Source organism: Lissotriton helveticus, chromosome 5_1 (genome assembly GCF_964261635.1).
Source record: "Lissotriton helveticus chromosome 5_1, aLisHel1.1, whole genome shotgun sequence".
Lineage (NCBI taxonomy): Eukaryota > Metazoa > Chordata > Amphibia > Caudata > Salamandridae > Lissotriton > Lissotriton helveticus.
In genome coordinates, this window is record NC_136065.1 from 16,286,276 (window position 1) to 16,299,637 (window position 13,362).

The following is a 13,362-nucleotide window of genomic DNA, read 5'->3' on the forward strand; positions in this document are numbered from 1 at the left end:
GTATGTCCAGTAGTTCAGAACGTTGGTCCTTACTTGCGGCTTCGAGTCCTCGTCAGAGGACATTTGACCAACCATCGGTACGATCTCCTCTGGGTCTCTGTGAGGAAGAAACAGCAGCGTGTGCTCCACATACCGAAACAATCCAAAGTCATCAGTTCGGTCCCAAGTCGATCTCTGAGACAGAAGTATCAGAACCTCTCCCAAGCGCCAGAGTTGGGGCATCAGGGAAGGGGGACGGGCTTCCTCGGCTCTTGTTCCAAGGCTACGGAAGGTCTCTTCGTAGACAAGAATCTGCTTTTTAGGAAGAGACTTAAAACCTGGTCCTTCATTGATATAGCCCAGATCAACCATCTGCATCAAGGGTGGTTAGGCTACACCTTCTTTCCTAGCTCGGGGAAGCCCTTTACATACAGAGGCTAAAACTCAATCTGCCCCCCCCCCCCTTTACTAGGACATCACTTTCAGGAGTGGGGTGGGTTTGAGTCACCCTCAAGTTAACACACTGGCTTCAGTTTCTAACAAATCAGAATCTTGAGTCCATTGTAACAAACATTCTTTATTTTCCTCAGGTTAAGGCCACACAGGTACATTTTTCTTTATTTCTCTATTATTCATTTTTATAATCATTGGCACTTTATGTTTACATGAAGGCATTTAATTGATAATCAATATTTGGTTAACTTAGACAATTCCATTAAAAAATGGAGATACAAGAAACAGCATTTATTGGGATTAAACTGTAGCTGAAAAGCCTTGCACAGCCTTCTCCACCAATCACAGGTGGAGGAAGCAGCCATAGCTGCAAGTGCATTGGCTCGAGCCAAAGTTCCTGAGAAAGCAGCAGTGGGTTTGAGGGTAAAGCGGGCATGGTGCGGCCGGGCATGGGAAAATGGTGGAGCTTGTAAAACGCAGTATGTACGAAAAGTATAATCCTCGGCAAACTCTGGAGGTTATATCCAGAGGCAATACCCCTGTCGCTCAGCACTAACTTTGGATTAAGAGTTACAGTGGGAGGAATGGGGAATAACTGGAGGTGCTACCATAGCCACAATCAGCTCGCAAACCAGTCAGCATTTTGCACAGTGTCTGCTTTGGGAACCGACCTGACTTTTGCACATTCACCATTCGCAAGGCATCAAGTAGCGCTTAGCTCCTTACTGTGTGAAAAGGCATTTGTTTTGCGATTGCATGTGAATGACTGTGAATGCAGGGATGGCGGCCGGCGAGGGTCAGCAGACTGGTATCACTTTAGTCACTTTGAGAGAATTCTTTATAGCAGCCCAGGCCTTTTAAAAAATTAAAGGTTGCCATTTTTTGAATGGGCTTTTCGGGGCCCTTGCTTCTCTCAGTCACAAATGCCTATATTCACAAGTTGACAGCTGAACCGGGGCCCACTTTACGAATGGCCACCTTATCCTTTAGGCAGGTGTTATATGACTTATGGCTTTTAGATGAATATTGATACATTCTTTAGCAAATCACAAGGTAGGAAGGGATTATTTTAGTGGATTAGTATTATACATTCTGACCTGCCTTTTGTGCTGTCACAAACCTGTAATTTTGTGAATAGCAGGCTTTGCAACTGAAGAAAAGGTTTTGACACAAGAAAACCTCAGTTACCACCACCATTTGGCTTATATTTTCTTTCCACATCGGCCTGTCCTTATGGGCAGAGGGGCCACACCCCTGCACCTTTTAGACATTAACGGGCACATGCATCAACGATAATTGCATTCGCAAACGTGCGAATCGCAATTATCGGCCGTTTGTGAATGCAATTATCAAAAGTGGAATGCATCATGTATTTCGCAATTTTAGGAATGGCAATCATGTTGCGATTTCTAAAATTGCGATTGCATTTCGGAAATCGCAATTTCAGATTACTGAAAGGCAATGCATGATCATTTTTAAATTGCGAATTAGCAATTTGGAAGGGGTAAATTAGCATGAGGTTGACCCTCGTGCTAATTTACTGAAAACCTTCAAACATGCACAAAAATGCATTTTTGAAAGTTGCATTATACACACACACATGTCCTTGAGACATGTGTGTTTGTAAATTGCACTTAAGTTTAATTTCAGGGGTGCAGGGAGGGGTTCTTTGGACCCCCCCCGTGCACCCTTGCAATTGCATTTTCAATTTGCGATTCGCAAATTGAAAATCGCAAATTGTAAATGCCTTCCCATTGATTCCTATGGGCCTCTTGGCCCATAGGAATGAATGGGAAGGGTTTTCCTTAATTGCGATTCGCAAATTGTGAATCGCAATTAAGGAAAATTACCGAATTGCTAAAAAAAAGGGGAATTATTCATACATTGCCGTTTGCGAATCCTTAATTGCGATTCCTTAATTTTCGCAATTAAGGATTCCCAAACGGCAACATTGATGCATGTAGGCGTTAATCTCCCTGTGCGAGTGTCCGTCATGTTCCTGGCAGATGCTCTTATTATCAGGTCAGGCAGCCAAGAGCTAGACATGTGCTTAATGCGCAGGCGCCTGGCTGCCTGAGCTGAACTGTGCTGGGCTGATGATGTCACAGCCCCTGTGGGTGTGACCTCGTCAGCTCAGCAAAGGTCCTAGAGGCCGTCTGTCTCGTGGCGAGGGGGCGCATCAGTGATAGCCTTGTACCTGGGTGCTTCAGTTTTAAGCCCTAAAGTGCCCTGGTAGGAGTGTCTATCAATGACACCTCTTAATAGAGTGGGTGGGGTCAGAAGTCTTTCTGACCCCATCCTAGTCTGTGACTAGGTAGGGCGGTCAGCCAATGAGGGGAGGCTGCAGTCCCAACTCTCCCGGCACCTCCAAGGCTTCCCTCCCTGAGAGCTGCAGCAGGTAAGTGTTGTGTTTGATTGACTGGTGCATGTGTGCATGTGTGAATCTATGTTTATTTGTGAGTGTTGTGAAGGGGTGTGTGTACGCGTGTCTCCATGTGAATGCATGGTGGTAAGTGAGTTTGCATGTGTGTGTGTGGGACCCCCAACCCCTCAAAGTTTTCTTACCATCTGCCACTGGGTAGTTTTTTTAGTACTCCACATCTATTCAGAGTTGAGGGCAAAATGTTGCGGCAACATGATTTACGCACGTGGTTGCCCTGCTATGGAACGCATGTGCCCTCGATGTCCACGCAGAGTAGGGACTAAACCCTGGTTTGGAGTTCAGCTTGACAGAAAACACTAATTTGTGGAGGATGCACTTTATCCGGAGGGAAAAACAGCAGGTGGAGATTCCACCATCGCATCGACACTGCCGTATGGAGAATACCACTGAATGTTCAGAACTTCCTTCACAGATTCAAAGATTTTCTGTAACCACCAAAGTCTATATCCAGCCTCAGACTGTGGGATCTGAGCCTTAAACTCCACTCCAGGTCAGAAACACAATCTTTACAAACCTTTTCAATCTGTGGACCTGAACACTTGCCCCCTCCAGGAGACATTCCTCAGATAATGACCCATGTTCTCACCCTCGTCCTATCCACTGCGTAGTAGTGTAGCTTATGTCCACGTCAAACACCCCTAATATGGCCTGCAGGATGCGCCCTCCCAATGGCCACCTTCCCTCATGCTCTTCACTCATTCTCAGCGCTTTAAATCATCCCAGCTGCTGATGACCAGACGCATGGTTGAGGGTTCAAGGTGAATGCAAACTCACAGACCCAATGTCCACTAGCTGCCAAAAGTGTAAAGTGTACTAAGAGAAGGGTGTCCAGCATAGGCGCAGCAGGGCCAGGTTAAGGCCAATTCTCAGGCTAACCAGTGGCAGAATATTGTTGTAAGAATATCATCTGACATAAATATGACATCCTAAATGGTGTGTACAAAAATATCCCCTAGGGGGTTAAAAATAGAAAATCTGCGCCCAGTGGACAGTATTTTTGAATTCAGGAAACAATGTTTGTGTCATAGGATATTTCTGCACACAATATTCGGATACACCCCACCCCCTATTGACTATGAAAAATATTCAAATTACTTGTATGTAAATTTATTTTTCTTGGATATCCTAAAAATGGAGCCGGGTCAAGACTAATTTGCCTATAGCTGTGTTGAAACTTAGGTGGCATGGTGTGCAAAATAGCAATGGACTGGGGTGGGGCCCCGAATAACTAGCAGTGCCTACGGTTAATTCAAGCATTCCATCCATCCCTTTTTGTATATTTTTGTATGTCACCCTAAGTGGGATGGGTATGCCCAGACGTGGGTCCCGTGCACACTGTATTACAGGAACCAAGCTGCACCCGGCTGATGAGCCCCCAACAAGGGTGAAACTGGTCCTGGGTCGCTTGTGTCGGTTCAGAGAGAACCTGCTTGGCTGCTCGGCCTGGACTGTTCTGATTGGAGCAGGTTCAAGACTGATTTGCATATAGCTGGGGCCAAACTGAGGTGGCATGGTGTGCAAAATAATGATGGACTGTGATGCGGCCCAAGTAATTACCAGTTGCTCAGATTAATTGAAACCTTCCCTCCATCACTTTTTGTATACTTTAGGACGTCATCCTAAGGCATGGATCAGCCATCCCGGTCCTTCTCTGTAAACCCCAGTGACAGAGGGATACGCTTTGCCATTGGAGGTCAGATTCTCCCAAAGACCACAGCTGGCATGTTGTCACCATATGATAGCGCAGTCTTAACACATGCTCATTCTGAGTTTGATGTTGGTGTTCCACAAACACGCAGAATTGCTTGTTGTGCCCATTTGCGATACTTTTTTCCTGTTCGCGAATGCTGTGTGCGTGCTCGGGGAGAAATATCTTGCAAACACACATTTTGAAAGTGCGAACAAGCAAAAAATTCCGTGAAGCAGCGGATCGTGGAATTCTTGGCAATTCCGCGTTCTCTGCGGAACGCAAAATTACCCAAATTCGGTGAGCGGAACGGAATTTACCGCCCAGGCTTACTTGTCAGCTGTGTGCACTGCATGCTTCTTTACATGTTAGGGGGCGATGCTCCTTACCCTTGCAGGTTTAAGAAATGTTATTTCTCTGTTATGTGTTCTCTTAACAGGACAGAGTGAGGTTCAAGGTCCACTGAGGTGTGACATCCCTGTCTTGTGCGATACATGTCCAGTGCATGTTAGTTCTCTGTTACATGTCCTCAAGGAAGGAGGGGGCACAATGCACGCCATCGCCATACTGAAGAGCTTAATCCATGTTGACTGTATGACACATGCCTCCTTGGTAGGGAAGGGGTGACTGTAATGGTTATGAGGCTGGAAAGACCAACACATCTTGGGTCTGTGGTGGGTGGTAGGCTGGAGGGTGGTTGTGTTTCTGCCCCTGCTCGTCTCTAGGGTATCTTGACCTTTACCTCTGCCTTGACGCGGGTCTGCCCTTGGACCGACCTTGACACTCAGGCCAGGAGCAGAGCGAGAATCCAGGATGAAAGGATTGGATGAGGGGAGCAGCGTGGGAGACAGCAACAGTGGTTCTTCCTCTTCTGGCCATCTGTCTGTCCAGGGTCATTCTGAAGGAAACACACACAAGAGAGAAAAGAGGTTAGAGCTGTGACTATGGTGGTGCCCACAAACATTCGAAGCACCCTGTCACCTCGCCACAGCTAACCAAGTATACTAAAAAACGTAAACATTGGGCTTAAGCAAAAAGAGGGCTAAAGAGGAGCCCAACTCTCTGACGTCTCTTTTGCTAGAACAGAAGATCTGAAAGGTCCACTGTCCTGACACAAACCAGTGTACCCAGCTTCCTGAATTTCACCAATGGACCCAGCTTCCTGAATTTCACCAATGGACCCAGCTTCCTGATACTCACCCACAGCCCCAGCTTCCTAAAACTCACCAATGGACCCAGCCTCCTAAAACTCACCAATGGACCCAGCCTCCTGCAACTCACCAATGGACACAGCCTCCTGCCACTCACCAATGGACCCAGCCTCCTGAAACTCATCAATGGACCCCGCCTCCTGCCACTCACCAATTGTGAGAAGTTGGCCTGATAGGTGATGTTTCCAATTCTGGAACCACCGATTATCAGACCAAACAATCCCTTATGGTGTCTGGTTGTAAGTCAACCTTATTAGACAAGCTATCCTAGGGGTAGCATGGACTAAGCAGCCTAAAGGCTTAACTTAAGAGGTCGTGTTAAGCGAGCTGTTTTACCACATACAATCCTGTAATATCAAATGAAAGGACACCACACAAGTATATATTATAAACATATATGGGTTTATTACTAAAAACAATCCCCAGTATTCTTTATGAATAAAGGGGCACAAGCGTTAAATCAAAAGCACTGTTTAAACATACAAAGTTGCACAATTATGGATGAGGGCAGGGGGCCACTCAAACCATATACTAAACAAGTGGTATAAGAGATGCCACTCGAGCAGTGGTTAGGCCTAGGGCCTAGGGAATCGCTGGGAGCAGTCGAGACAAGCAATGCTGAAGTCGGGAACGGCCCACGGGATTCGGGAGCAGTGCGGAAAGCGCACGCATGCACCAATGTTAACCAATGGTGCGTAAAAGTTGTAAAGTTAAAGTTTAAGGACACTTCCGCTGAACCTAGAGGAACAAAACTTAAGACACAGACCCTAGAGATGTGTACCAGTGTGGGAACACCGGCGGAGCAAAGTTACCTCACCCACAGGAAGCGGGTGCATAGGGTCGAAGTTGAGTCGGGTTTCGTCACGCAGGCTCTTGGTGCTTGAAGCTGAAAGGGCTGCAGGCGGGGTGAAAGAGAAGTGTCCGGTGGAGTCCAAGGGTGGACTCAAGTCGAAAAGTACCTGAAAGCAGAGGGGACAGAGTCTGGGTCACTCAGCAGTGACCAGGGTGGAACCAGGACGGAACCAGGCAATGTCGGGCGCAATCAGGTGGTCGTCGAGGCGCTTCTCTCCGCTGTCACGTGGGCTCTGGGGCATCTGCGACGTCCAGGAGCAGGTCACGATCTGTCCCACGCAGGCTCTCGCTGTCGGCGCTGTCGGCTTCAAGATTGGAGCAAACAACACTTGGCAAAAGCAATCCACGCGGAACCGGGAGATTGCTTCTCACTCGAACCAGGAAGGTCAGAGTGGGGGCTCCTTTTCAGGGGAGCTGGTGTGGATCTGGAGCAACCAGATTCACAAGTCGTTTTTGTAGTTTCGTCGGCACAGGGACCACTAGCCGGCTGGCAAGTGACCGGGCCAACGCGTTGAGCCAAATGGAGCAGAAGGGCCCCACGCAGCACTCGTCGAGTGTGGAGGGCTGAACTTCGTTGCAAGAGTGGCTCAGGGTTGGGGCTTCTCAAACCCCGGTGTACAGCTTCGAGGGTCACTCGTGGGCTGCACGGTCAGCGTCTCGTGGTCAATTCAAGATGGCGTGCCCCACGCTTCCGGTCGCCTCCACGGGTCTCAGCTCTGCAGGGACTGTGGATCGGGCTGTAGGAAGACAGGCAAGCTTGATCTCGTCGATCTCAGTCGCTCGAGTTCCGGCGGGAACTGCGACAAAGTAGACGTCGAGGGCTGGATGGTGCCTGTTTACACAGGGTGGTCACTCCTTGACCACAAGGGAGATTCTTCGGGCTTCCTCGTTGAGTAGGAGGTCCAAGGGTCCAGAGTTTCGTTTCTTATGTTTCGTTCAGGAAATCTAAAGTGCATTGGCACTGCTCCCACTCTTATTCGAATCTGGGGGGCGTGATTACCTGCTAGGTCCCCTCCTATGGGTGGGACCCAGGAAGGGGGTGGATACACCCCTTTCCTTTGATCCAGGCCGCCCTGGCACGAGGGCTGGAGTGCCCCAGAACCGGTTTGGCCGGATCATGCAAGGGGCAGCCTTGTGCGCCCCAAGCAGTGTCTGGTTTCTTTCAGACCTCCCTGCTACAATCCACTATCTCCTGTCTGGAGGGTGGTAAAACCCCCCTGCGACAGGAAACCCTTTGTCCAGGCCCCATTTGGCTGAGTTTCGGTCAGCTGCAGGGGTCCAGACCCGTGTCTGTGGCAGAGGCATCCATTTTGTGGATCTAAGGCCCTTTTAGAAATTAACCGCATTTAAGTAAAGTAACATGTCTTACCCCTCTAGAGGGGTGGAATGCTATCCCCGTCGCCAGAACTGGCGAGGGGATAGTATTCCAAATCGTATGACACCTTACACGACATGTTTTGATAAAGCCAAACCAAAGATGCTATATAACCGCGAGGATTATAAGGCACTTAAGAGTATATGGTATGGCGTTACCCTGAAACAGCTTAGGGAGTTGTTCCTGACAGCTGCAGACAGGCTCAGCTCATGCTAGAGCTCCATCTCACATGAAACCACACACTCTGCCTCCAGGATTGATGAGGCCTTCCATAGGAGTGGCTCATGGGTTAATATGTGTCCAGATATAGGTTTAGATATAGGTATACTATATCTAAGCAAGGGGTGGTTACACCACCTTACCCCAGCTGAGTGATCAGCCAGTTGTGTCAATTTAAGAACCAGCCAGGGGTGGCAAAAGATATGCTGCAGCCCCTGGTAGGCCTTGGTGACCCCTATGCCCTGGGCACCTATAGTGCATTATACAGGGGCTGACAAGGAGTCCATTTCCAATTGGGTTATGTGCCTATAGCACATGTATCAGTAATTTAGTGAGAGAACAGCAGGCTGGGGGTCTGATCAGCAGGCCCACAGCCTCAGTAGTCGAAAACCAGTGAAGCAAAAAGCAAAAATTTGGGGTGACCATAGGATAGCAGACCCTACTCTCCTACACCAATGGACCCAGCCTCCTGAAACTCACCAATGGACGCAGCCTCCTGAAACTCACCAATGGACCCAGCCTCCCGAAACTCACCAATGGACCCAACCTCCTGAAACTCACCAATGGACCCAGCTCCCTGAAACTCACCAATGGACCCAGCCTCCTGAAACTCACCAAGGGACCCAGCCTCCTGAAACTCACCAATGGACCCAGCCTCCTGCAACTCACCAATGGACTCAGCCTCCTGCCACTCACCAATGGCCCCAGCCTCCTGAAACTCACCAATGGACCCAGCCTCCTGAAACTCACCAATGGACCCCGCCTCCTGCAACTCACCAATGGACCCAGCCTCCTGCAACTCACCAATGGACCCAGCCTCCTAAAACTCACCAATGGACCCAGCCTCCTGCCACTCACCAATGGACCCAGCCTCCTGCAACTCACCAATGGACCCAGCATCCTGAAACTCACCAATGGACCCAGCCTCCTGAAACTCACCAATGGACCAAGCCTCCTGCAACTCACCAATGGACCCCGCCTCCTGAAACTCACCAATGGACCCAGCCTCCTGAAACTCACCAATGGACCCAGCCTCCTGCCACTCACCAATGGACCCAGCCTCCTGCAACTCACCAATGGACCCAGCCTCCTGCAACTCACCAATGAACCCAGCCTCCTGAAACTCACCAATGGACCCAGCCTCCTGCAACTCACCAATGGATCCAGCCTCCTAAAACTCACCAACTGCCCCAGCTCCTGCAACTCACCAATGGACGCAGCCTCCTGAAACTCACCAATAGACCCAGCCTCCTGAAACTCACCAATGGACCCAGCCTCCTGCAACTCACCAATTGGCCCAGCCTCCTGAAACTCACCAATAGACCCAGCCTCCTGAAACTCACCAATGGACCCAGCCTCCTGCAACTCACCAATGGACCCAGCCTCCTGAAACTCACCAATGGACCCACCCTCCTGAAACTCACCAATGGACCCAGCCTCCTGCAACTCACCAATGGACCCAGCCTCCTGCAACTCACCAATGGACCCAGCCTCCTGCAACTCACCAATGGACCCAGCCTCCTGAAACTCACCAATGGACCCAGCCTCCTGCAACTTACCAATGGATCCAGCCTCCTAAAACTCACCAACTGCCCCAGCTCCTGAAACTCACCAATGGACCCAGCCTCCTGCAACTCACCAATGGATCCAGCCTCCTAAAACTCACCAATGGACCCCCCCTCCTGAAACTCACCAATGGACCCAGCCTCCTGCAGCTCACCAATGGACCTAGCCTCCTGCAACTCACCAATGGACCCAGCCTCCTGCAACTCCCCAATGGACCCAGCCTCCTGAAACTCACCAATGGACCCAGCCTCCTCAAACTCACCAATGGACCCAGCCTCCTGCAACTCACCAATGGACCCCGCCTCCTGAAACTCACCAATGGACCCAGCCTCCTCAAACTCACCAATGGACCCAGCCTCCTCAAACTCACCAATGGACCCAGCCTCCTGCAGCTCACCAATGGACCCCGCCTCCTCAAACTCACCAATGGACCCATCTTTCTGAAACTCACCAATGGACCCAGCCTCCTGAAACTCACCAATGGACCCAGCCTCCTGAAACTCACCAATGGACCCCGCCTCCTGAAACTCACCAATGGACCCAGCCTCCTTCAATTCACCAATGGACCCAGCCCCCTGAAACTCACCAATGGACCCAGCCTCCTGAAACTCACCAATGGACCCCGCTTCCTGAAACTCACCAATGGACCCCGCCTCCTGCAACTCATCAATGGACCCCGCCTCCTGCAACTCAGCAATGGACCCCGCCTCCTGCAACTCACCAATGGACCCAGCCTCCTGCAACTCACCAATGGACCCATCCTCCTGCAACTCACCAATGGACCCAGCCTCCTGAAACTCACCAATGGACCCAGCCTCCTGCAACTCACCAATGGACCCAGCCTCCTGAAACTCACCAATGGACCCAGCCTCCTGAAACTCACCAATGGACCCAGCCTCCTGAAACTCACCAATGGACCCCGCCTCCTGCAACTCACCAATGGACCCCGCCTCCTGAAACTCACCAATGGACCCCGCCTCCCGCAACTCACCAATGGACCCAGCCTCCTGAAACTCACCAATGGACCCAGCCTCCTGAAACTCACCCATGCACCCCGCCTCCTGCAACTCACCAATGGACCCAGCCTCCTGCAACTCACCAATGGACCCCGCCTCCTGAAACTCACCAACGGCGCCAAATTCATGAAACTCACCAAGAGCCCCAGTGCCCTCAAACTCACTGATGGCCACACCCTCTTGAAACTAACCTATGGCCCTATATTCATGAAACTCACTAATGACCGCAGCTTCTTGAAACTCACCAATAGCGTCAGCTTTAAGAAACAGACCAATGGACCCAGCTTCCTGATACTCACCAATGGCCCAGCCTCCTGAAACTGACCAATAGCCTCAAATTCCTGAAACTGACCAATGGCCCACTTCTTGAAATCCATCTATGGCCGCAGCTTACTGAAACTGACCAATGGACCCCGCTCCCTGAAACTCACCAATGGACCCCGCCTCCTGCAACTCACCAATGGACGCAGCCTCCTCAAACTCACCAATGGACCCAGCCTCCTGCAACTCAGCAATGGACCCAGCCTCCTGCAACTCACCAATGGACCCCGCCTCCTGCAGCTCACCAATGGACCCAGCCTCCTCAAACTCACCAATGGACCCAGCTTCCTGTAACTCACCAATGGACCCCGCCTCCTAAAACTCACCAATGGACCCAGCCTCCTGCAACTCACCAATGGACCCAGCCTCCTGCAACTCACCAATGGACCCAGCCTCCTGCAACTCACCAATGGATCCAGCCTCCTAAAACTCACCAACTGCCCCAGCTCCTGCAACTCACCAATGGACGCAGCCTGATGAAACTCACCAATAGACCCAGCCCCCTGAAACTCACCAATGGACCCAGCCTCTTGCAACTCACCAATGGACCCAGCCTCCTGAAACTCACCAATAGACCCAGCCTCCTGAAACTCACCAATGGACCCAGCCTCCTGCAACTCACCAATGGACCCAGCCTCCTGAAACTCACCAATGGACCCACCCTCCTGAAACTCACCAATGGACCCAGCCTCCTGCAACTCACCAATGGACCCAGCCTCCTGCAACTCACCAATGGACCCAGCCTCCTGCAACTCACCAATGGACCCAGCCTCCTGAAACTCACCAATGGACCCAGCCTCCTGCAACTTACCAATGGATCCAGCCTCCTAAAACTCACCAACTGCCCCAGCTCCTGAAACTCACCAATGGACCCAGCCTCCTGCAACTCACCAATGGATCCAGCCTCCTAAAACTCACCAATGGACCCCGCCTCCTGAAACTCACCAATGGACCCAGCCTCCTGCAGCTCACCAATGGACCTAGCCTCCTGCAACTCACCAATGGACCCAGCCTCCTGCAACTCCCCAATGGACCCAGCCTCCTGAAACTCACCAATGGACCCAGCCTCCTCAAACTCACCAATGGACCCAGCCTCCTGCAGCTCACCAATGGACCCAGCCTCCTGCAACTCACCAATGGACCCCGCCTCCTGAAACTCACCAATGGACCCAGCCTCCTGAAACTCACCAATGGACCCCGCCTCCTCAAACTCACCAATGGACCCATCTTTCTGAAACTCACCAATGGACCCAGCCTCCTGAAACTCACCAATGGACCCAGCCTCCTGAAACTCACCAATGGACCCCGCCTCCTGAAACTCACCAATGGACCCAGCCTCCTTCAACTCACCAATGGACCCAGCCCCCTGAAACTCACCAATGGACCCAGCCTCCTGAAACTCACCAATGGACCCCGCTTCCTGAAACTCACCAATGGACCCCGCCTCCTGCAACTCATCAATGGACCCCGCCTCCTGCAACTCAGCAATGGACCCATCCTCCTGCAACTCACCAATGGACCCCGCCTCCTGCAACTCACCAATGGACCCAGCCTCCTGCAACTCACCAATGGACCCATCCTCCTGCAACTCACCAATGGACCCAGCCTCCTGAAACTCACCAATGGACCCAGCCTCCTGCAACTCACCAATGGACCCAGCCTCCTGAAACTCACCAATGGACCCAGCCTCCTGAAACTCACCAATGGACCCAGCCTCCTGAAACTCACCAATGGACCTAGCCTCCTGGAACTCACCAATGGACCCCGCCCCCTACAACTCACCAATGGACCCAGCCTCCTGAAACTCACCAATGGACCCCGCCTCCTGCAACTCACCAATGGACCCCGCCTCCTGAAACTCACCAATGGACCCAGCCTCCTGAAACTCACCAATGGACCCAGCCTCCCGCAACTCACCAATGGACCCAGCCTCCTGAAACTCACCAATGGACCCAGCCTCCTGAAACTCACCAATGGACCCAGCCTCCTGCAACTCACCAATGGACCCAGCTTCCTGAAACTCACCAATGGACCCCGCTTCCTGCAACTCACCAATGGATCCAGCCTCCTAAAACTCACCAACTGCCCCAGCTCCTGAAACTCACCAATGGACCCAGCCTCCTGAAACTCACCAATGGACCCAGCCTCCTGAAACTCACCAATGGACCCCGCCTCCTGCAACTCACCAATGGACCCAGCCTCCTGAAACTCACCAATGGACCCCGCCTCCTGCAACTCAC

The 13,362-nt window shown here is 51.3% G+C and overlaps 1 protein-coding gene across 2 annotated transcripts in view; it reads right to left on the bottom strand.

The window, feature by feature from the left end:
- Nucleotides 1-540: 540 nt before the first annotated feature.
- LOC144754064 (HLA class II histocompatibility antigen, DM alpha chain) overlaps nt 541-13,362 on the bottom strand; it is a 66,137-nt gene continuing 53,315 nt past the window's right edge. The window contains exons 5-6 of one of the 2 annotated variants that reach the window (XR_013594643.1): nt 2,283-5,460; nt 541-2,236 (exon numbers count right to left, since the gene is read on the bottom strand). Coding sequence is in view for 1 of the 2 variants with exons in the window: in XM_078641582.1 (XP_078497708.1) it covers nt 5,456-5,460 (5 nt within the window). In the remaining variant the exon portion in view is untranslated. Of the gene's footprint in view, nt 5,461-13,362 lie in introns of both variants that reach the window. The other variant, XM_078641582.1, reaches the window with a different exon arrangement.